This window comes from Panthera onca, chromosome C1 (assembly GCF_046562875.1).
Source record: "Panthera onca isolate mPanOnc1 chromosome C1, mPanOnc1 haplotype 2, whole genome shotgun sequence".
NCBI lineage: Eukaryota > Metazoa > Chordata > Mammalia > Carnivora > Felidae > Panthera > Panthera onca.
This window is the reverse complement of record NC_138346.1, coordinates 171,424,625-171,447,696: the sequence shown is the minus strand read 5'-3', so window position 1 is coordinate 171,447,696 and position 23,072 is coordinate 171,424,625. Positions and strand designations below refer to the sequence as shown.

Genomic DNA, 23,072 nt, shown 5'->3' with positions numbered 1-23,072 from the left:
TTTTATCATTCTTTGTGCATTACGTTAGCACCACACCAGATTCATAATGGTAGTTTCTTTCTCTCTGTAGGATCCCTGACCGGAAGATCTCAATGTACCTTTAATGAATTTCACTGATTGGGCAATTGATTGGTTTAACCCCAATGACACTTTCTAAAATGATTTGAGACTACTTAGACATAAACATATAGGCACACTGAAAACATCTAATCCAAGAGAAAGGAGAGAAGACAAGAAATAGGAGAGAAGAAAATACGAATTTAGATGTTGCTGAAGGCTGAGCTTTAGAGAACGGAAGAGCAAGTGTCTCATCCAGTAAGAGTAATACTAGCAGTTTATCTAAAGAAATAGCATGGGGCGCCTGGGTGGCTCAGTCGGTTAAGCGGCCGACTTTGGCTCAGGTCATGATCTCACAGGCTGTGAGTTCGAGCCCCGCGTCGGGCTCTGTGCTGACAGCTCAGAGCCTGGAGCCTGCTTCGGATTCTGTGTCTCCCTCTCTCTCTGACCCTCCCTCGTTCATGGTCTGTCTCTCTCTGTCTCAAAAATAAACAAACATTAGAAAAAAATTAATAAAAAAATTAAAATAAAAAAATAATAAATAAACGTTTAAAAAATTAAAAAAAAAAAAAGAAATAGCATGTATTTAATAATATTTAACAGAACTGTGCGATGTCTATAACACAACTATTTTCTGTTTGAAGAAATTAAAGCTCAGGATCTTGAATGATTTATACCCAGTTTCACAGTGAACCAGAAGGTCCAAGGCATGAGAAAGTAAGGGTTGTGAAGGATAACCCTCTGAAATGCAGACTCAGCAATTGCCTAATTTGAAACTACAGGTTAAATGATTTCCTGGTGCTAATTAAGAATTAATTGGTCCTTATAAGTCAGTCATTGTAGAATTAATTTCATGTAGTGCCATGTGTTCTTAGGTTTCTGTTCAACTCGGGGCCACAAGGGAAATTGTTTTAGGAAAATACAGTAAACTAAGATCTAAATTTAAGTTGCTAACGATGTTCTTTTACGTATTTAACAACAATAACAAAAAGGGCAGGGGTGTTTATTAACATTAACGGAGGGATCCTGAGATGAGTTGAATGATTCCCTCTGTCAAGTTTCTTTAACTTTTATCCACCTGGTATTTACTCAAGTGATTTTTTGCCTTGGGCAGCATTCTCTGTTGGCCACTACAATTTCATAATTGAACAATCATTTATCACTTTCCTTCGAGCACCTGAAGCATTGCCGCTTTATCATTAAGGTCTGCTTCCCCGGGACTCTTGACAACAAAGTTCCCACGTTTGTGTTTGACGTGCTGCAGAAACCGAGCCTATCATTTTTTTGTGCTTACTACGTTCCCAGCCTTGTTTGGGAAATACTACATTCTGCCCCTGACTAGAAACTCTTTGGTCGGATGTGATGCTGGGTCACATCTTCTCGCTACCAGTAGAGACAACCATACCATATCAGATGGTATGGTTAGGTTAGACAAAACTCCTTTGGCTCTTTAAAGCACAATTGGCAAAGTAAGAGATGACCAGAGCCATTTAACGTTTTAGCCTGTGGGTGTAAGCTCAGAGGCAATAATGCATCACCAGATTTATCATTTATTTTGTGAAGTCCTAAGTTTTACTAGTTTTTCTATAACCCCCCCTGGCTTTTTTTCCAGGTGGGGAAAAAACCAAAGTTTTAAGTCTATCTGTATGGTTCTTGGTTTCTGTACCACTCTTGTATGCAATCGCTGGTTGTACGTTCAACTAGTATTTATGGAGGGCCAGACACTGTTCTGGGGATCTGACAGTGAACAAGTAAATAGAAATAGCTATTTACTCAGATGGGAAAGACTGGAAGAAGAGCACGTATAACGGGTAGAAGATCACAAGAATTCTAGTTTCAATAGGCTATGTTCAAGATGCCCTCATTGCATGACTGAAGATCAAACTCCGTGTGCTGGCACCCTGCTGTATCCCATGCCCATAGTAGCAGCCCCATCAGTGTTTATGGGATAGATTAAAGGTTGCATGAATGAAGGGTCCCCTCAGATATCTGCAAGACGTGGATTAAGACACTCACTTCTACTCCAAACCCCCATTTGCACTCTTTGCAAGCTACAGATGCTATTCTGAACCCCCAAGTCCTTAGCCATTTCAATTATTACAAAGCACCCCAATACTAAAGATATCCCAGTAAAGAACAAAGAACCCATGGCCAGTGGTCAATGACGATGTATGATTTTTACAGTCTTCAGCCATGCTTATGGGGTAGTGGAAGAAAGTGTGGCCTGTCTTGCTTCGTTTGTTTCACACTTTTATGAGTCCCTCTCGGTATTAGGAAAATCTTATTCCCCAAACATTGGGGCATCCCTTTGTTTGGTCTTTGCAGGGACTCCCAGAGTTTGAAGACTTAAATTGCAAAGAGTAAGGCAGGATAAACACTCTCCCCTGCTTTTATTTTGGGGGCTGTTTCTCTGGCCCTCCCTGAGGAAAGCTGCTGCTTTGGCGTCACTTGGTTTGAGTATCTCCGACCCTCCCTGTGTGCTGCTCTTATTCTCCAGCAGATTTTATCAATCACCCTTCGAATTCAAGGGCAGAAGTTCTCTCAGGAACATTATCAAGCGGTTCACATAAGTTTTTTAATCTAATGTAATCTTCTTGTACAAATAAAATTTAGCAGGGCTCAAATAAAAAGGAGTAATAGTTGTCTGAGATCTTGTATCAATTTTTATGGGCAGAGGGCCCACAGTTCAGCAGAGGTCACTGCCCACTCAGCCTGTGGATTCTCCTGTCTAACATTTATGCATTTCTGACTTTGGCTTTGAATTGGCCAAAAAAAAAAAAAAAAAAAAAGAGAGAGAGAGAGAAAAGAAAAAAGAAAGAAAAAAAAAGGCTACGTGAACCTTCCATGTAAAGTGAGGCATCCAAATTACACAGGTTCATTAAGTGATCATTTACTACATACTTCAAAAAAATTTCATCCTGTATTAGTCCCTAGAAATTTCCTTGAAAGGGGTATAAGAGCTTTAACAATGAATTATTGTCTATGGGTTAGCTCAGCATGAAAGAGGATCCATATGTGCAAACTAGAATTTGTCATATGTAATGTCAGTTAAATCAGGTCTAATCTACCAAATACATTTTTTATTGCTTGCTTCATTAAAAAGGCTCTTAAGGTAATGAATAATCTTCAGCTTCACCAAGGATTATTAATGCCTTTATAACTCATGTCCACTGAAAATGGAAAGACAGCCTGAAACTCTACCCTAATCTAACCTCCATGTTTGTCTTAGAGCCTTGAGGAAGAAAATCTATCAGACGTACCCAGTGTTAAATTCAGCCACATGAGCAGTGGTAAGAGTTGGGTCAGGAAAGAAAGAAAAAGGAAGCTGGACCGGGCTTAGGAGCTGTTGCAGAGCGGGTCTGTCTCTTCGTGACTCTGACGCTTTCTTTTCCTACAGCAAGCCCGCATGCAACACCGTCGACTCTTCATTTTCCGACGTCGCCCATTATCCAACAGCCTGGACCTTACTTCTCTCACCCAGCCATCCGCTATCACCCTCAGGAGACGCTGAAAGAGTTTGTCCAACTTGTCTGCCCTGATGCTGGTCAGCAGGCTGGACAGGTGGGGTTCCTCAATGTAAGGAGACCTCCTTTTTTTTTCCAATTTCTTTAGAAATATTAACCGAATGTAAAAATAACAAGGGGAGACCTTATGACCATGTGACATTGTGCTCTAATGTTGTGCTGATGGACTGCAGGCAAATGTCATATTTATTCTAGATTGTGGGAAAGTTAACTTGCTCTAAGAGTGATTGGCCAGGGTTTAAAAAGTGTTTGTGTTAAGTTCGCAACTGTCAAGTTTATGGATATAAATCATCTCAAGGGTGAACTGTATAACCTTCTAAGGTCTGTGGGCTGATAATTCCACCTCACGCACACTAACCCTCGAGCTCACACAGTTAACAAAATAGAAAGACCAAATAATTTTAAATAATGATTTGGAGGGGAAGGGAGGGGTAGGGGGATGAAGGGGGCACAGATGTTTCAGATCAGCTAAGTTGATATTTTTTAAAAATACAGTCTTCTAACACTTTAGATCAAGTTGACCAGTACTTGAACTCAAGATGCTCGAAGTACAGTTTATTATGGTTTGTTATTTCTGCAAGTAGGTTATCTTTCCCACTTATCTTTGTATAAAGCTAAACAGTATTCGGCAGCTTCAAATGAATATTTTCATTTTTTCTCTAAGCAACCAAATAATCACGATTTGAAATAATATTCCAAATGTAAAAGTGATTTTTAAAAAATCACAAATTTTGTTTCAAAATGGAACTAAATGTTTACAATTGGATAGCTGCATCCCAAAGCCAATAATAATAATAATAATAATGAATAGTAAATAATGACCAACAGAAAGCTACATGTGATTTTCCTTTTCTCCTAATAGCTGCACACGAAGCCGCAGATGAGCCGTAATTATTATTGCCTAATTTAGAATATTATATCACACGGCCCTGTCACTGATTTTCCTCCCGTGCAGAAATACCTGATTCTGCATATCTGAGACAGAACAGGCAGCTTTGACTAATGTCTGGTGATGTGTTAGCAGATACATTTCTGTCTAGACAACAAATCAATATGGGGCCTTTTTTCTTTTTGCTTGTGTATTCATTTGCTTGGCTTATTCCAAAGCATTCACTTACGGACTTTCAGCCCACTCAGAAATAACACACGGACAAGTTTGCTAGCAAGAAATTGTCAGACATTCTGATTCTGATTGTCAGACAAGATATCTTTGAGGAACAATACCAAATATATAAGAGAATGTAGATGAGGGGCTAACTGAGGCTGCGTCTGCAGAATTATAAGCTTACGCTCAAAAGCCTGGGACAACTGGATCTCCCTCAGCTGAATTTTGATTCGGGACTATAGCCTAAATACCAGGTGTTATTATTGGTTGCACAGTATCACTGAAGTCTGGAGTCAGAAAGGCCACCTGAGAGACCATGAAAAGTCTGAAGTGACCACCAGCATCAAGAATCTCACTTTTAAATTTCTAACTTTTTAAAAATAGTCATGACATTATCGTATATAAGTATCAAACTCCTGGTTTTGTGTTTTGATCAATATTTTATAGGGTTTAAGGCAGGTCTGTTCGTGGGACTATTTTGAAAAACTTGAAAATAAAATGGATCTTATTGCTTTCTTCAGAGGGGAACTTTCTTTTGTTAAAGAGCTGTTATTTGGTTGTTCTAACATCAGGCAGCCAAATAAATATGACTTTTATGGCATATGCTTATATAATTTAAATCAAAATTAGAAGTGATATTTTTCCCTAGCAGAATTTTGACAGCTCAATTCTAAAGTTTCTGTGCCTGATGTTATACAATATGTGAAAGAAATTTTTCATGTTCACTTAACATATTTATTAAATGTTATATAATATCAACTTTGAAGAGTGAAAATAAAATATTATTTTTAATTTCCAACGCATATTTGGGAAACCTTATTGTATCTGTGTAAATAGACATGACAGAATAATTCCACAACCTATAAAACACTTACATATGAAATAAATAATACTTGTGGGAATGATGATGAAGGTAACAGTTCATACAGAAGTGAAACATTCCAAGCACAAGTTGGCAGGTCGTTTTACAGAAGCAGGATGTAAAGAAGGCCAAAGTAATTCGAGAGATAAGTTGAGGCTACATTGAGCATGTGTGCCTAAGACTACACTTTTGCGGAATGCCTTAAGGACAACCCAACAGTTTTTTAATCCATATGCTCTTATGCAAGAATTCAAGCAGCTAGAATACTTCGTAATTTTACATAAAAAGATGGACTAATGCACGTTTCATTTGCAGAAGCCGCTAATGGTCGGTATGTGTTTCTTCTTTTCCTTCTGCGTGTTTGTTTTGTTCCCGCCCTCACAGCCCAACGGGAGTAGCCAAGGCAAAGTGCACAACCCATTCCTTCCCACCCCAATGTTGCCACCGCCGCCGCCACCACCGATGGCCAGGCCTGTGCCTCTGCCGGTGCCAGACACAAAGCCTCCAACCACATCAACAGAAGGAGGTGCAGCCTCCCCGACCTCACCCAGTAAGTACGGCTGAGACGAGGCGCCGGTCACTGATAAAGCTCTGTGTACTTGAATCCTCATTTAAAGTTTCATCCCAACTGCACAGGCTCTAGTGATAGGCACTCATCCCCAGCGACGGTTGTAGCGTGGGTTTGCAGGGCCGAGACAAGATCACAGCGAACACCGCTCTCGGGTACCATCAACTACACCAGATGTGGAAGTGACTGGGTGTTTGGGCGGATAACATGGTGCAACTATATGCCCAAGACTGAGAGCAAGATATGACTCTTAAATTTTGCATATTATTTCAGTAGCTGTGAGTGCTCTCAAACACAGAGATCATCAAACAGCATCTACTTGCATACATTCTTATTAGCAAAAAGCTCCTTTTGCTTTTGTGTAGGCCTGCCTTCCAGCAACTTACAGTCCAAGAGAAATGCATTTGATGAGCTGTGCACCTCATACATCACACAGGAAAAAAAGGTTTAAATCAAAGTAACAGTTCAAAGATGTGTACCTTGACCACTCACCAAGAGCAAGAGCCTGGCAGAAGATCAGAGCTGATAACTGTGGTGCATGGTCAGGTGTGGCAGGGGGAGGTGATAGAAAGTATAATGGGATGGAAAAAGAAAAGAAACTCTTGGCTCTTCTCTGAATAGTATGGGAACATGTGATCAGATGATAAAAACCTTTTTAGATGATAGGAATGATTAGTTGCTGAATTAGAGGGATAGTTCCCGATATTTTAAAGATGACAAGGGGATAGGAATAGCTCGATCACATGACTTTGTCTTTTGTTAGTACCTGGAACGATGTCAAAAAAGAGTGATGGCCGGAGACAGAGTTCTGAGGTGTTGGATGGACAACCTAACCTTGACAGATGATGCGATGAGCACCTCCTTAAACCTTTACTGAGGGATCAAAGTGTAAGAAAGGATAGGAATTGTGACACTAATGCTAAGGAGAGCAGGTCTCCAAGGAGGTCTTCAAAGGTGAGACTGGAGGCAAGGAATCCATTGAGGAAAACATGAGAGGAGACCAGGAAAGAAATGTTAAGATCGAGAACTTGAGCAGCAGTTACAGAAGTTGAATAGACAGGAGCATGAGGAGGGATATTTTGTAGACCTCAGCAATGAGTGTAACAAAGGATGATCTAGACCTCCTAGGTTCCTTACTTTCAGTTTGGGGGACATAATGATATTGGGTGCAGGAGGGAAAGGGCCAGAGAGGAAAAATAAGCCTATGTTGTCACCATCCCCAAACTCTATTTAAATCTAGTCACGGGGGATAACGGCCTACAGACTGGTAGTCACATAATTACTGTGCCCCGTACATCCCTCCGTGCACCACTTTTCTGTTCACCCTCTCCCTCTCTGCACGGGACAATGACACAGTACTTTAAAAGCCTACCAGTAATACTCTTCCTCTTCATTTAAACACATATTCCTCTCCACTATCAATGTCCCATGCATTCACAGTACATTTTCCAGCAATGGGAGGGGACCCCTGTGGCCCTGTGGAAGAATCAGAATACCATGTGCAGTTACTGAAGTCTGGAAGATACGGTCTCAAATCCCCCCACCTTTTAAATTACTGGCTGTGTGTCTCTTCAAATTTGTTTCCTCATCTGTAGAATGTGGGTGATGATACCTGCCTGGCAGGGTTGTGTGAAACCTGCCATGATAAGCGCCACCGCGAAATAAATTGTTGAAGTCTTTTATTATCCGCCAAAACTCTTAGTGCAGTTTCCAGGCTTGGGTAAGGATGAAGTATGTCTGTGGGACACATATAGCTACTCAACCCTAAATCAGGCTGATGCCTTTGGGTCCATACTTCTGGATTCCACGCCATGGATTAAATCAAATGGCTTGTATAGGAAGGTATCTGTCATCATCTCATGCCCAGCCTCAAGCATTCCCTCAACATTATGTGAAGAAGCGTGGATGGGGTCCTGGCGGATCTAATTCATATGGTTGCATGTCCATTAGAACAGGGTTTAAAGATTTGGGGGGAAAGGAGGATATCAAGAGAGAGAGCCCAAAAGTTTGATATAGGTAATTTAATACTTTTGAACCATATGATTCTAGGAATGTAGGCAAAATAAAATGTTCTACTGGTGGCATAGAAAGGCTTTTATCATCATGACTTGCTTCTGGGTTTTTCTGGGGTTTGCTGAATTCACAAGAATGTGTTGTTTCACAGCAATAGCTCGCCTTACCATCTTCTCCTTTATTGATAAGACAGTTGATAGGCTGGAGGACATGTAATTTATAGCAGAGGGGAGCCTTTCAAATTAAAAATCTCAAAGCCCGCTGGTCCACATTGGGAAGACATTTAAGGAACACCTCCCCCCCACCCCCCGCCACCACAGGCACACGCACAAACTCCTCTTCCATGCCCTGATTTCTGAACCAATTGATAAATAAAATACAAGAAAAAATCATAAGGAAGACCAGACTATCGCTTCTACTATCAGAGAATTTAGTTGATAACTGTAAGCAAATGTGCTTCCTAATGCTGAACCCCTGAGTTACACAGACCGATCTCTAGTGGCTGGCAATGTCTGACCACCACAGGCCTTCCCAAGTGGGGTCTGCCCTCCCGTTTAGAGCTGATAGCTCGGAGGTCCAGATGGCTGTATGTTGCCTACCAGCCCCTGTCTTCCTAAGAGAAAGGAGCAGGACAAGTCATGTCTGGTTTTTACTTCTAAACTCTACAGTCTAGAAAATAGAAAGTGATCAGAGGGAAAGAGGCCACAAAGATATAGAAGGGACCAAATATCTAAGTAAAATCGCTTCCCCCTCTCTCAGCATGCATCTTGATGACTACCTTCTTTCATTCACTCATTCAGCCTTCATATAGCGAGCACTTATCATGTGCCAAGGACTGTGTTAGCTGCTTGGGATACAGAGATGGTTAATCCTTGCTCTACCGAAATGTAGGATCCTGTGGAAGGAGACAGCTGGCAAATGGGTAGTTCCCAGGAGACAACGCTGGGACAAAGGCTTGGGTTCTACAGGAGCACTTGGGAGGGAGTTTGGTCTAGGCACAGAGTCTTAGCTAAAGATGATTTTGGAAAGGGTGACTTCTATTTAGTAGGGATAATAGTCTGGTACTTTGAATCTGAGGAGGAAGGTAGCGCTTTTCTTCAGAAACCAGCCTGGTGGGGGGAGGGGATGTCTAAAATTAGATTACCACTGAATAAAAATTTAGGGCAAAAAATATAGTTTCATAAATTATGTACTTTCTTAGAAATTAAAATCACAGGGTGGTTGGATCCTGTTTATCTTTGCCAGTTTATTAGAGCTCAACTTTAGCAAGAAGAAATATCATGACAAGGTATTAAGTACAGATGTTCGAGATCCCAATAGCATGTTGGAAATTGAGGCTTTTTTCAAAAACACTAATTGTATGACCCAGGACAGTCTTTTCTACCTGGCGTTTGAGATGACTTCCAGTAAGATAAAATTTTCAAAATACAAGTAGGAAATCATGCCAAGGGTCTCCTATATTACCAACTTTTCTGGGCTTCAAACTCCCTTATCTGCTAATGGGAGTATCACTGGCTGCTATACCCACTCTCTTAGGCAGATTGACAGGACAAACTGGGGTGACAGATGTGCCGTGCTGTAGACAGTTAAGAGTCCAAGGCATAATTTTTAATATCATCTTATAATGAAATACAAATGGATGCCAGCCTAAAGCAGAGTATGTATTTTAACCTAATCAGTTGCCTCTGGCATCAAATATTCAACTTTGCAGCTGTGGCCAGAAAAACATGGGTAAGGCAGATTTGGGAAAAAATTTGCCTATGAAATAAATACATTTTAATGGGAGAAATCCTTACTAGTGCCCTAAAACAAAACAGAACAAACAAAACCAGGGGCATGGGGGTAGAGTTAACAGTTATTTGGAGAAAGATTGATGTACTACTATGTCAGATCTTTTTCAGATACCATAACAAATACGGATAACCCGTAAGAGTCATTCACAATGGATGTGTTCTGTTCCCGCTAACTACCTTTGGTGGGTTTAGATACCTACTGAGAGAATATTGCTTCTTTCGTTCATTCAATAAATAGTAATTGACCATCACCTACTTGCCAAGTAGTGTTCTAGGTGCTAGGATTGAGCAGGAAATGAAAGAGATTTTAAAAATTCCCTGATCTTGTGGAGCTCAGATTACAGAAGGGAAGAAAGTCAATAAAAATAGTGAGTATAAAAGGTAGGGTGATGTAAGTCGGTTGTCTGTCAGCATACGTAGGGGTCAGGAGTGGTGGAGGTAGAGGACGACTGTCAGGGTGGGCAGAGAAGGCCTGTCTGAGAAGGGGACATTTGAGCAAAGAGCTGACGGAAGTGAGAAGATGAGCCATGAGGCTGTAGGGGGAAGAGCTTTTCAAGCAGAAAGAACAGCCAGTACACCTGGCCAGGGTGGTGAGAACAGAATGAGGAAGCAAAAGTAGGAGAAGGCAAGGTCAAAGGTAAGGTGGATGAGTCTGGGAGCTGGGAGTGAGGTAAATAATGTAGGCTCTTGTAGGCCCTTGTAAAGACTTGGGCATTTACTCTTACCAAGACAGGAAGTAGAGAAGTGATAACTACCTAGTTTTTAACAGAAACACGTTGAAGGCTTTGTTGAAAATAGATTGTAGGGGGCAAGAATTAAAGCAGGGAGACCAGTTAAGAGGCTGTTTGTTTTTTTTTTTAATCAATATAATGAGTGTCTTCAACCTGCAGCTGCTATTTTAGGCACAAGGGATGCAAAAGTGAACAAAACAGTCTCCTTCCCTGTGGACAAACAATAATCAAAGTATAAGTAAATTAGTAACCTAGGGACCATAAGGTCTAATAGAGAAAACTAAAACAGGGAGGGGAGGTGGCACCCTGTTGCAGAATCCAGGAACTAACATGGGGCAGGAGGTGTGGTGAGAATTATTTGAAGGGAGAGCTGATAGGATTTGCTGACACCTTAGATATTGGGTTGAGGGGGGGAAAATGAGAGAAATCAACAATGGCTTAGGTTTTTTACCTGGGCCACTGGAGAGATGGAGTTGCCATGAACTGAGAGGGGAACACTGCAGGAAGAGTCATTCTGGGTGAGGGGCAGGGATCAGAGTTTGGTTTGACCAAATTATGTTTGACATGTCTATTAGGTATCTTACCAGTTGGTGCAAATTATAGTAGCATGATACCTATGAAAGCTCTTTGCAGTTAACTGAGTTTTTCCATGTGCATCATCCATTAATTGGGAAGGGATTCCTGTTCAAATGTGCCATACATTGAATGGATAGTCCTCAGAGTCTTGAGGACAACAGTTGAAGAATAGGAGAAATATCTCATTACATTTGGGTCTATTTGTGATATGATGATTCCAAATGCAGTATTCTTTTTCTTAATTGTATTGTAACATCCAATTTTTATATAATAGGTTGGTACCAAGATCATGCTATAAAAATGGACTTATCCAGAAAAGAAATTGCAGATTGGCATCATAGCCTAGAATTATAACAGGGAAAAAAAATGCTTTTGGATTATGATGGAAGATAAAACATGCATATTTTCTTTTTTTTAATTAATTAGGAACACAAAAACTCAATTTAAGAATGCATAAAAAACTCATAACATTTTTCTCCATGCCTTCTTAGCCATGAACTTTTGGTTTTTTTTAAACTAGAATTCTATTAAAGAAGAAGCATGCAATAACAAGTTTCCTTTATTATTTATTTTTATATCTACAGTGAATCTTACATACATTCATTATACGAATGAGTATGAACCTGTTAACCAAGAATATAACAATAATCTATGATGGGGATGGAAATTTTGCAGTATAATAATTAATGTATGTTCAATGCTTTTTGGTTAGCAACACTCTGTACACAAATACGTTATCTTGTTCTGTCTTCCTAAGAGTCCTGGTTGGTCAGGATTTTATAGACAAGGAAGCTGAGATTAAAAAGTGCAGATTACGGGGGCTCCCAAGTGGCTCAGTCAGCTAAGCATCTGACTCTTGGTTTCGGCTCAGGTCACAATCTCTCAATTTCATGATTTTGAGCCCCACCCCTCCACCCCGCCTTGGACTCTGTGCTAGCACCATAGAACATGCTTGGGATTCTCTCTCTCTCTCTCTCTCTCTCTCTCTCTCTCTCTCTCTCTCTTTTTCTGCCCCTCCCCCACTTGTGCTGCCTTGGTCTCTCTCAAAATAAATAAATCAACTTAAAAAAAAAGAAAAAGTGCATATTACTTTCCCAAGCTCATACTCCCATAGTCACCCGGACTGGACTCAAATGCAGGCCTTCCTATGCTCTTTCTACTATCTCATACATACTTCGTACAAATTACAGAGCAATATGACATGATTTCTAGTTGCTATTAAGCCACAACTGCCTGCTTATCTGAAATTAATCACAGCACAACAAAGTATTGAGCTTTTTACTCATGTGCCATGCACCTTAAAAGTATTTTTGTATGTGTTGTCTTATTTTAATTTTCACAATAATCCTATGAAGTAAATACTTCTGTTACCCTAATTAAGGGTTTCTTAGCCAGGTATAGCGGCGTCATGATTCACGCCCAGCCACCTTGACCCTGTGGTTCATACGCTTGGCCATAGCATCCTATGGGGTATCTTTGCATTAGCCCAAAGCTTCTGTGTTTTTTTGCAGTGAAAACCCTATGGGAAAAATGTAGAAGAAGATGTTAGTTGGCCATTTATATTGCAGTATGAATTGGTCTCTGTTTCTGAGAGTAACTCTTGTTATCAGGGAAAGGAAGAGAGCAGAAGATTTGGAAGGAGATCAAACAAAAACAGCAAAAAGACGAAAAATAGGAGATGTTGATCAAGGCAGATTTCCATTATTCTCCACGACTCCCGAGAACTTGGACTGTTGATGAGTGCTTTGAAGAATTATTTTCTGAGTTACCACCCAAATAATGACCCCTCTCCTTTTCACCAACACTTTTCCTTAAAATGTATAACACACTGTTGTAATCAATAATTGGATTCAGAACAAGCTAGTGAATGATACGTCATATTTTCACAATTTTTAGGTGACATAAGGACTGTTTCCTCTTTCAGAGAAAAACCAATGGATAATTGCAAGAGAAAATGGGGGAAAAAATAAGTTAGTGGCTTCCTTTCACAAAACACTTTTTCATTAGTGACGCCTGAACTATTCCATTATTCTTTTCCTTTAAATTTTTTAAATTTCATTCAATAAAATCTATTCTTTGCTGTAAACTTCCACAAGTTTTTATAATATCATAGATTCTTGCAACCAATTCTACAGATAGGATAGAGAACAATCCCAAAACTTCCTTCTTTTTCTTACCTACTTTTAATTTAATGTCTGAGGTTATTTAGTGCCAGGGAACTTGATTGCAATCCATTTCCACATTGGTATCATTTTTTGTTTTGTTTTGTTTTGTTTTGTTTTTCCACATTGGTTTTAATTTCTCTACCAGTTCTGCTGCTATCTCCATTACATTTCAATTTTTTATATTCTTCTGAATTAGAAAGAGACCTATATAATATGCAATATTTTAATATTTGACGATAGTGGCATTTCATATGAGAGGAAGGAGAGTATTATTCAATAAAGTTACCCAGACAACTGGGTAACTTGTCCAGGAAAAAAATAAATTCCTTACACCAAAATAAATTCTAGCTGGAGGAAAAAACCAAACATACAAAGGTTAAGCCTTAAGTGCCACATGAAAATATAGAACAATTTTTAAAATAATATTGGAGGTGGGAAGGCCTTTCTAAATAACACACACAAATAAAACCCAGAATCCATGAAAGGAAAGACTGATAAATTCTACTTTAAGAGTATCAAAAATTTATGCATGGAAAAAAATAACAAACAAAAAGACAAAAATGAAAGTGGGAAAAATATTTGCCACACATGTGACAGAGGGTTAAATTATATAAACACCAATAGTCCAGTAGAAAGACCAAGAAACGGTATAAACATAGAGAAATGGAAAACATTTGAAAGATGGCTCATTCATGTAGCATAAGAACAATGCAAATTAAGACTTGGGTGGTATTTCTACCCGTCAGATCAGCAAAGATCAAAAAGTATCTTCCACAGTCTTGGCAAGTGTGTGGAAGATAGGCAGTCTTTTGCACTGTTAGAGGACTGTAAATTGGTTCAACCACTTCAGAAGACAATTAAATTTTTCATGTATATGAAAGTATATATGAGTCATACATATCTTTACGTACATAAATGTTAAATGTAAGTGACATAGTTGGACATGAACACAGATGTATAAGTATTCATTGCAACATTGATTATAATAGAAGATTGGTAATAACCTAAATATCTACAAACATTATATACATTAGGAACACTTTAAAAACAAAGAGACAAATCTATATGAATTCATGGAATAATCTTGGGGTTGTGTTAAGTCAGCAAAGGAGAATGCTAAGAAGTGTGTACAGAATACTACCATAGAGGGAGGAGATGTATATACACATTTGCTTGTGTGTTGAAAGACAGAAACTGGTTTGTCGTAGGATAGCTCTTTGGTACCTTATCCAAAGAGAATGATATTACTGAGTTTTAAATCCCCCTTTTATAGCAAATATGATTGTTTTTTTATTTTGAAAAATATTTGTCTTATGATCCAGAAATTCTTCTTTCCACCTTAATCACTACAGTAACCAAAACTCAGGGTGGGGAGGGGTATCCCATAAAAATCTTGGCTATTTTTATACATCTAGATTTTAGCTATATTAACCGGCACTTTGGGTATGATAGCAAAAAATGTGTGATCTTTCTGGTGAAGGGATTCTTTTTCCCTCACCTATAGCAAGGAGTTAAGTGTAAGGTTAGCATTTGCATTCTCCATTGCCATTATTTGGCCACTATTTCTGGTTTAGGAACCCATTGAATACAAATGGGCACATACTATCTTAAATCATAATTTTTCATAAATGCTTTTTGCAAAATATTCCTATTCTGTGTACAGTGTAATTTTACCATGTTTAAATATGCAAAGGGAAAATAACTGTTGGAAAGCAGGTGCTTTGATAGGTATTTTCATAAGCATTACCTAAGTTTCATTTGATTATGATTATAAATCTGCAAAATTGGGATTGTTAGTCCTCTTTTTAAAAAGAGGAAACTGAGATGAAGCTGGGCTTCAGACTCAGGTCTGTTGGACTCTGATGCTTTGTACTTACCCTACGCGGATATATCCCTTGTTTAGAGATAAAATACTGTACCTACATCTGTCCTCTGAAAACCCTAAGACACTCCATAAGGAACTTTTATATTATTACAAGAATAACAGACTCTTGCATACACTGAATTGGTGAAAAGTCGAGGAACAAGAGTGGAGTAAGAGATGGACGTTGTCAAGAAAGAGTGACCAGAGAGAACAGGCAATAGGTCATTCCCTTCATTTAGGTTTTCATAACCCGTTCAAGTCTTGCTTTTGCCTCAGCTTTTTACTTTTTCAGATGACAGAAATGACAAATGAGTTTTAAGATACTCTTCAGAAAATTAATATATAGCATATAAATAAAAATAAAATTATATTCTCCTATAATCAACTACTATTAACATTTTGGTGCATTTTCTCCTTAATGCATGTTGATGTGTGTATTTGTATGTAGATATACACACACATACATAAGATGATTGCTACCATGCTGAATATAATATTCTGTATGCTATTTTCTTAATTAGTATTTTACACCTTTTCTTATTTCATAAAAAAATTAGAAAATGTGATTTTAAACAATTTGTACTTATTCCTCTGCTCTAGAACATTAACTTTTGTCCCAATCTATGAAATAGGTTCCTGCATATTTTTGAAAATACGTTTTGTCCCCAACTTCAATAATTTCATTAGGATAGATTGCTAGAATTGGAATTACTAGTACCAACAGTGTGACTATTCATTTTGGTATACATCACCAATCAGCTGGGTTGTGCCGATTTATAAGTTACTTATGAGTCTGATCATAACATTAACCCTTGATTGGATTTTTTATTTTAAGTGTTAGAAGGCAGATGTCTCAGAGTGTAATACCCTTAATCAGATATTGGAATCAATAGTCCCCGATTGGATGCCTTTGGCATTTTTCTTCAATCCTTTTAATATTAAGTATAATGGAATTTGGGAGATTTCCCATCTTGCTGGCTAAGCCTGTCTTAGGGATTACTTTCTGAATGGCTTCTGTAGAAAATGTAACCCATTAGATATACGCAGAGGGATGACACCTTAAAGGGCCATGCCTATGTGAGTAAATGATATTTATCATGCTGGAGTCTTTATATGTAGGAGCTGAGAGAGGTTAATTGGCTTGCCAAGATCACATTTCAAGTAAGAGATTGAATGGATTCAATCCAGGATTTTCTGGTTCTAAAATTCATTTTCTACCTACCTTGCACTGCTGTAAAAACAAAAGTGTTACTTGGGTTTTCAGGTTCTATTTATGTTTATTTAAGATTAAAAATTACTGGACATTTTTAAAAAATCATTTACAATGCCGTTCTTCAGAGATAACCGCTTTCTGTGCTTATCTCCCAGTCATTTTCTGTGCATATTTTAAACATAATTGATCATGATATATGTGTGTGTGCATATGTGTGTCTATATGTATACATATACCATTTGGTAAACTGGTTTTATTCATTTTATCTCCTATTATAAACATGTCATGATGCCATTATTATTTTAAAATGTGTTTAATGACTGCAAAATACTTCAACATATGAGTGAAGCACTAACATATAAGGTGGTTCCAATTTGTTCCTCTTTATAAGTAATACTGTAATGAACATCTTTATCTGTACCTTTAAGTATTTTTTGAGGATAAATTCCCAGAAGTAGGTTTCCAGAGTTACACTGCCTTTGGAGAGGCTGCAGAAGCCTTTCAAAAGGGAGCAATACAATATATTGATCTAAGTTTCTTTTTTTAGTAAACCCCAGTTGAATCCAGTTTATTCCCTATGGCTATTTAATATAACTTTCACCTGTGCCTCCTCATGTACATTGTTGCTTCAGATCAATATATATGTTCTATCAATTGGACAGCACACAGCGTATACATAAAAATAAATGACAGTTTTCGAATTTAGATTAGCCACCAGAAGTAAATTTAAAGTAACTGAAACAAGTCTGTATTCGTATCCTTTACAGCTATTATGAAAAACAGTGTTCTAGGCAGTTTAAATAGACTGCATATAAGAAATAGTATAAAGTGCCTGCTTATGACACAGATTTGGGTAGCAGAAGGTCAAAGCGTCTCCGGTTTACGTGTTCTGATCCCCTTCTGTCTGTGTGAACACATGAATGGTCTTATACCTTCCTTTCTGCATATTTTACCCCAAATCATGATGTAGCTAGAGCCCCTGCCTCCCTGTGAGGAGCCTTAATACAAATAGAAATGCCAGCAGAGCAAAACCATCTGGCTAAATTGCTTCTTCTCAAGATTTTTGTGAACTACTGGCACATTAGACATGTCATGCAAATTGTTCCCATACATGTTAAGTAATGCTAATATATTAAAGTTCGAATTCATTAGCTTTTCAGGAACAAAGATTATGGGTGTGTTGTTCTGTAATAATTTACTAGCAATAAGTAGGTTTTAATTTCATGCCCTGAGGGCTGTGTCTTTTTTGTTGTTGTTGTTGGTAACTTGTTTGTGCAGACAAAAGATTTACAGAGATAATAGAAGGAGGTAACTGCACAGATGTGATCAAAATACTGGAAATTCAGTGTGGTTATCTTCTAGATTCCAAACATCTGGATGACAACTATAATATCCAGCCAATCATGTGGGAATTTCTAAATCTCTGAATACTGGATCATGTGTAGGAAAAGCTGTATGTGTTTCCTGGGCTATATAATGATATGAATAATGCTAACCCAGGCCCTGTAAAGTTGTTGATACCAATAGATTTCTTTAAAGGAAAAACACTCCAATATCCTCCAACATTTCTTTGTGACCTTGCAAGAAATAGTGCTGTTCAAGTTCCTCATTTGAGTTAACTCATTTGAGTTAAACTGTAATGGGTTTCATTTAGAAATTAGCCAATCTATTTCCTGATAGTTACTGCATTTTTTTTTTTTTAAAGAAATGAAAGTTTTCTCACGGGGCTTCTCATTTTTTTTTAATAATGTAATAATGCAGTTAAGATTCTAGAAACTATTTCAATTAGGTGCTTAATCATCTCACTGTTTCAAGTTTGCCACTGAACGCTGTCTCATGCACTTTTTCTTCACTGTCAGGTGTCACTGATAAACATTTAATAAAATTGCAACTTGAATACACAGGGATCTGTTCAAGTCTGCATTCCTGAACTTGCTTTGATTACCTCTGTCCAATAACTAGCACATTCCTGGGCAGGTGGTAGAATCACATTAAAGTCTATGAAATTGAATTTTTGACTAGGTATTTTTTGGAGGGAAATCCCCACATGTGAGTATGTCTGAGTTTCTGAAAACGAGGGAACATGTGACGTGCCTATTAATATTTGAGATATGAAGGGAAAAGTTTAGAGTGTGGGGAGGTCAAGCGATCTTAGTGGTGTTCAGAATGGGAAGTTGATAACTTTGTTCATTTTATGAATTATTTATTCTTCTTCTTAAAAGAAAAACAATTTCAATGGACTTTTTCCCCTCCGTTTTCAAATAGTTCAGGTTTCTGATTCTTAACATGTTACCTTCCTGAGCTAAATGGCAAAACGTGGTTTGCACCGTCCTGTCTTTTCTCCTTTCCCTCCGTGATTGATCCTCGGATTCCTGCCTCCAGTTCCTGCTTCCACGCCTCTGCCCATGCTGCTTCCTGTGGGACCCTCTCCCCCCATCCATCTGAACCTCACAGCCAACTCCATCTTTTACAGCATGTCGCAAAAGCCATCCGTATTTCCTCTGCACAGCTTTTCCTGTTCTCCTGCCAGGTGTCCCTTTTCTGTCCTTTAACATCTCACCGAGTTTTATTTGTATCACCTTTAATACCATATTTTCGTTTTCTACACTCCTCTCTCACCACTAGACGCTAGCATTCTCAGATAGCACTGTGTCTTGCTCACCTTTGGCTTTCCCATAGTGCTCAGTACAGAGCCTGGCACAGAGCAGGTGTTCATGAAAGACAGACAGAGAGACAGAGAGACAGATGGAGAGAGAGAATGAATATGAATATTTAAATATATTAAAATATCTCTCTTTGAGGCACTCTAGAGGTTAGACTTGGTAGAGTTTAAGGGAATGAAAAAGGGGATGTTCACTCCATCTGTAGAGTTGGAGTCTGATGAAACACAACCCAGATCTCTCTGCAAACTCCGTGTCAGTTTGTAGGCCAGGCTACCAAGGTTTAGGGGACTTCATTGCTTCCTGTGTGTGGAAGCAAATACAGAGCCTCAAAGCTCACCAGGTCTCTTACATTTTCTTTTCTGCCAACGTGCCTCACTGTGTCACTTCCCCCTAGTCAGGGCAGGGGGGCTGGCCATCGCTCCCCTCAGGCAGTTCAGCTAGAGGGGAATCAGCCCCTCAGCCTCCCTGTGGGCACTCCCTGTGGGCACTCCCTCCCTGTGGGAGTCCTGATGGGGCTTCAACCAAAAGGCAGCTCTCCCTTTACACTCACTCCCCGCAAAGACATCTGTCTAAATGTTCTCCCTTTCGCCCTTTCAGTGATTACACATATTTTAGTGGTTGCTAAATTTGAACTAGACCTTGATTCTGTCTGCCTCCTTTTAATTTTCTAGTTTGTCAGATTTGGGTGATTTTAATGATACAGTTTTTAACTTAAGGAAATGTCAACTGACAATGGTACAAATATTTTAATATCTTTTTCTTCGGTCATATTTTTTTCCCCAAAAACAAGGAAGGCTCCAAGCATCTTTGTTCAAGACAGTTTGACCACCTTGTTAACACCGTGGTCAGATTTGATTTTATAGGTGAAGGCCATTGCAGACTCAAAATGGATTTATGTGGAAATATCATGATTTCTTTATCCGGACACATCTCTTACATCTTCTTATTGAGAAAAAGAAACAAAACAAAACAAAGCCTTACACCTTGGGAACAATAAACGTAGGAATTCTTTTAGGCTTGCAGGCAGTCAGTTACATCATTTCTGAAGACAGAAAGGCTAAGTTCTCCCAGGGAACACCTACCTGCACAGTGGTAAAGAGCAGATTGAAAGGGCAATCTCTGCCACTGTCCTGCCCACTGCCTCATGCCCGCCTCATAGTCCCCGCTAGAGATAGATTCTGGCATCCTCAAGAGGCCTTGTGAAAGTATTACTTATAAAGAATGAACAGTTCTTGAGCCATCCTTCCAACTGACCATACTGAGACAGGATTTGCACTAAGTGAAGGACTATATAATTAGCAACGTGTATGGTAAGTGGGTAACACAGAAGAATGGGATTTTCTGGATATGGGATCAAATTCTGGTCTAGGATTTTGATACTTATCACTATGGCTAAGGCCAAAGTAAGACTATTGGATAATGGGAAGAAATACAGTAGAAAGAGGAAAAATATGATCTTATTAGTGCCAATAAAATGGTGAAAGCTTCTAATAGGAATATTCATCCATAACATTAGGAAAATAGTCCATGATGATACTGCTCATGTGGGTAAGAAGACTTGCTTAAAAAAAAAAAAGCAAAAACAACAACAACAAACAAAGCTTCTGCTTCAGAAGCAAATAATCAATAATTTGATTTCTAATAGTCATCTTTGCCATGAGGACTTTTACAATGAGATTATATAAGCAAATTGATTTCCCTATTGACTTTATCAGAAAATTGTCAAATGCCCCTGAATCATCCCTCCAGAATCCTCAAAAAAATGCCTATAATAATCTTCCCAGAAAATTATTTTCTGGATTCCATGATTTCCTGAAGCTCTTTCTGCAGCATTTGATTATTGCTGCTGTAAATAACGCCAGAATTATAATTAAGATGGGGCGCCTGGGTGGCGCAGTGGGTTAAGCGTCCGACTTCAGCCAGGTCACGATCTCGCGGTCCGTGAGTTCGAGCCCCGCGTCAGGCTCTGGGCTGATGGCTCGGAGCCTGGAGCCTGTTTCCGATTCTGTGTCTCCCTCTCTCTCTGCCCCTCCCCCGTTCATGCTCTGTCTCTCTCTGTCCCAAAAATAAATAAAAAAGGTTGAAAAAAAAAATTTAAAAAAAAAAATAAAAAAAAAAAATAAAAAAAGAAAGATATGAATGTGATATAATAGCATAATAAATACAGTTGTATATAATTAATTACCACATTGCCCCCTTTACTTGATTTTATATTCATGTTGAAAGCTCTTAACTATGCATGTATAATTGATTTGCTATGGTATATGTGGTTGTTTTAATAAAAAGTTGCAATTGAGGTTTTTATTAAATAGTATAACACCCTTATTCCACTTTTTCTTTGGAAAAAATCAAATTTAACTAATGTCACCTCATTTCTGGAACTACATCCTGTTGTAGGTGAACACGCTGGCTATTGTAACTACCATAATGGAAGATGAGTCAGACTTTCTTTCTTCCTTCCCTTGTTTTCCCTGTGTCCTTGAGTTTTCCCAGAAGCTACATTTCTATAGAATAAATTTCCCTGGGCACCATTTCTTCCATTTGATGACTTGGGTACTCAGAGATTCCCAGGTTTTTGTAGTTGTAATATCCTTTTTTTTTTTCCTTTTCTTTTCTTCTCTTTTCTTTTCTTTTCCTTCTCTTTTTTTTTTTTTTTTTTAATGCTAACACACTACCACCTCTCTCACTGTTGCCCTTGTTTTAAAGACCAGACTAAACTTTGAAACAGTTTTAGGATGCCTATGAAAGCATTAAAGGCCTTCTGGGATATTTTGAAATTGAGAATTCAAAGTTGGTCTCTATGCCTGAAGAAGAAAGAATAGCCAGTTGTTAGCAGTTTTGAGTGGCTAAATTATTTGTATGCTAAACCTTCCAAATGGCACCATTTAGGTCTGGCAAACAATAGAGAATGGAATGGAGTGCAAGCCTTTCCGGGTTTAGTAAAAGCAAGCAAACAAACAAACAAACAAACAAACAAAACATGAATCCTGGGATCAGTCAGCGTGCTTGTTTCTGAAGTCACCAGTGCGGCAAAAGCACTGTGGTGTGTCTGTTGTGACCAGTGCAGACCTGCACACACAGTTCTCTAGGATTCAGATCTCTGCATCTGTCATCGATCACTTAGTCTCGTACCTTTTGCATACTCCTCATACCTTTATTGTTCCTTCTCACCCTCCCATTCTATTCACGTGTGGAGGAACACTCCCCCCGCCCCCCTCCCCCACCAACCACTGAGAGGTTTGACAGGTTATTTCATCTACTAGCTTCCTCCTTATCTCTCCCACATCCTCTTTATGCCCTAGGAGCAGGTAAATTCACTACCAGGTAATTATAGTCCATCATTTTCAATAATAATTTTCTATGGAAACTTCTTAAACCATCTCGAAGCAAAGCAATAGGCTGAATAAAGCAATTAACAAAAATTCTTTTACTGAACTTTTAAAAACTTAAATTTCTGCCATACCAGTGAGTGAGAGGTACATACAGAAAGGCTACATCGACAGGTATTTTTCCATTGTGTTCAATTTAGTCTAACGTTGGATGGGCTGGGAAGGAAATCAGCAGATTCACATGACTAGACAGTATAACACATCATACATCTAGATTGTTTTATATAAAGCTATTACCGGACAAATCCTTCTAAAACAAATACTACAACAAAACTTTCTTATTATTAGACATTAGAGGATCCTCATGTCCATCCACTGTTCCATGCTGGTTTAACACAGCCACACCATGTGACCATCACAGATCGGTGGGGGTGACTTAGCTCTTACCAAAGATCACCAACAGGACTTGAGCCAAACTGGTGGAAATTTTATCTTTAGATATCTTTTGTGCTTCACAAAAGAAACAAGAAGTCCGAGTGGCTTTCTGTAAAACAGAAAATCAAAAACAAAGCAGATGATGCCAAAAAGGAAAAAAGAAATCTGGCAAAG

At 38.7% G+C, this 23,072-nt stretch overlaps 1 protein-coding gene across 7 annotated transcripts in view; it reads left to right on the top strand.

Moving 5' to 3' along the window:
- Window positions 1-23,072, top strand: part of NFIA (nuclear factor I A) — a 370,701-nt gene that overhangs the window by 313,964 nt on the left and 33,665 nt on the right. For 6 of the 7 annotated variants that reach the window (XM_078451853.2, XM_078451851.2, XM_078451854.2 and 3 more), the window contains 2 exons: window positions 3,455-3,633; window positions 5,933-6,098. In XM_078451853.2, the coding sequence (XP_078307979.1) occupies window positions 3,455-3,633; window positions 5,933-6,098 (345 nt within the window). The remainder of the gene's footprint in view (window positions 1-3,454; window positions 3,634-5,932; window positions 6,099-23,072) is intronic. The other variant, XM_078451850.2, reaches the window with a different exon arrangement.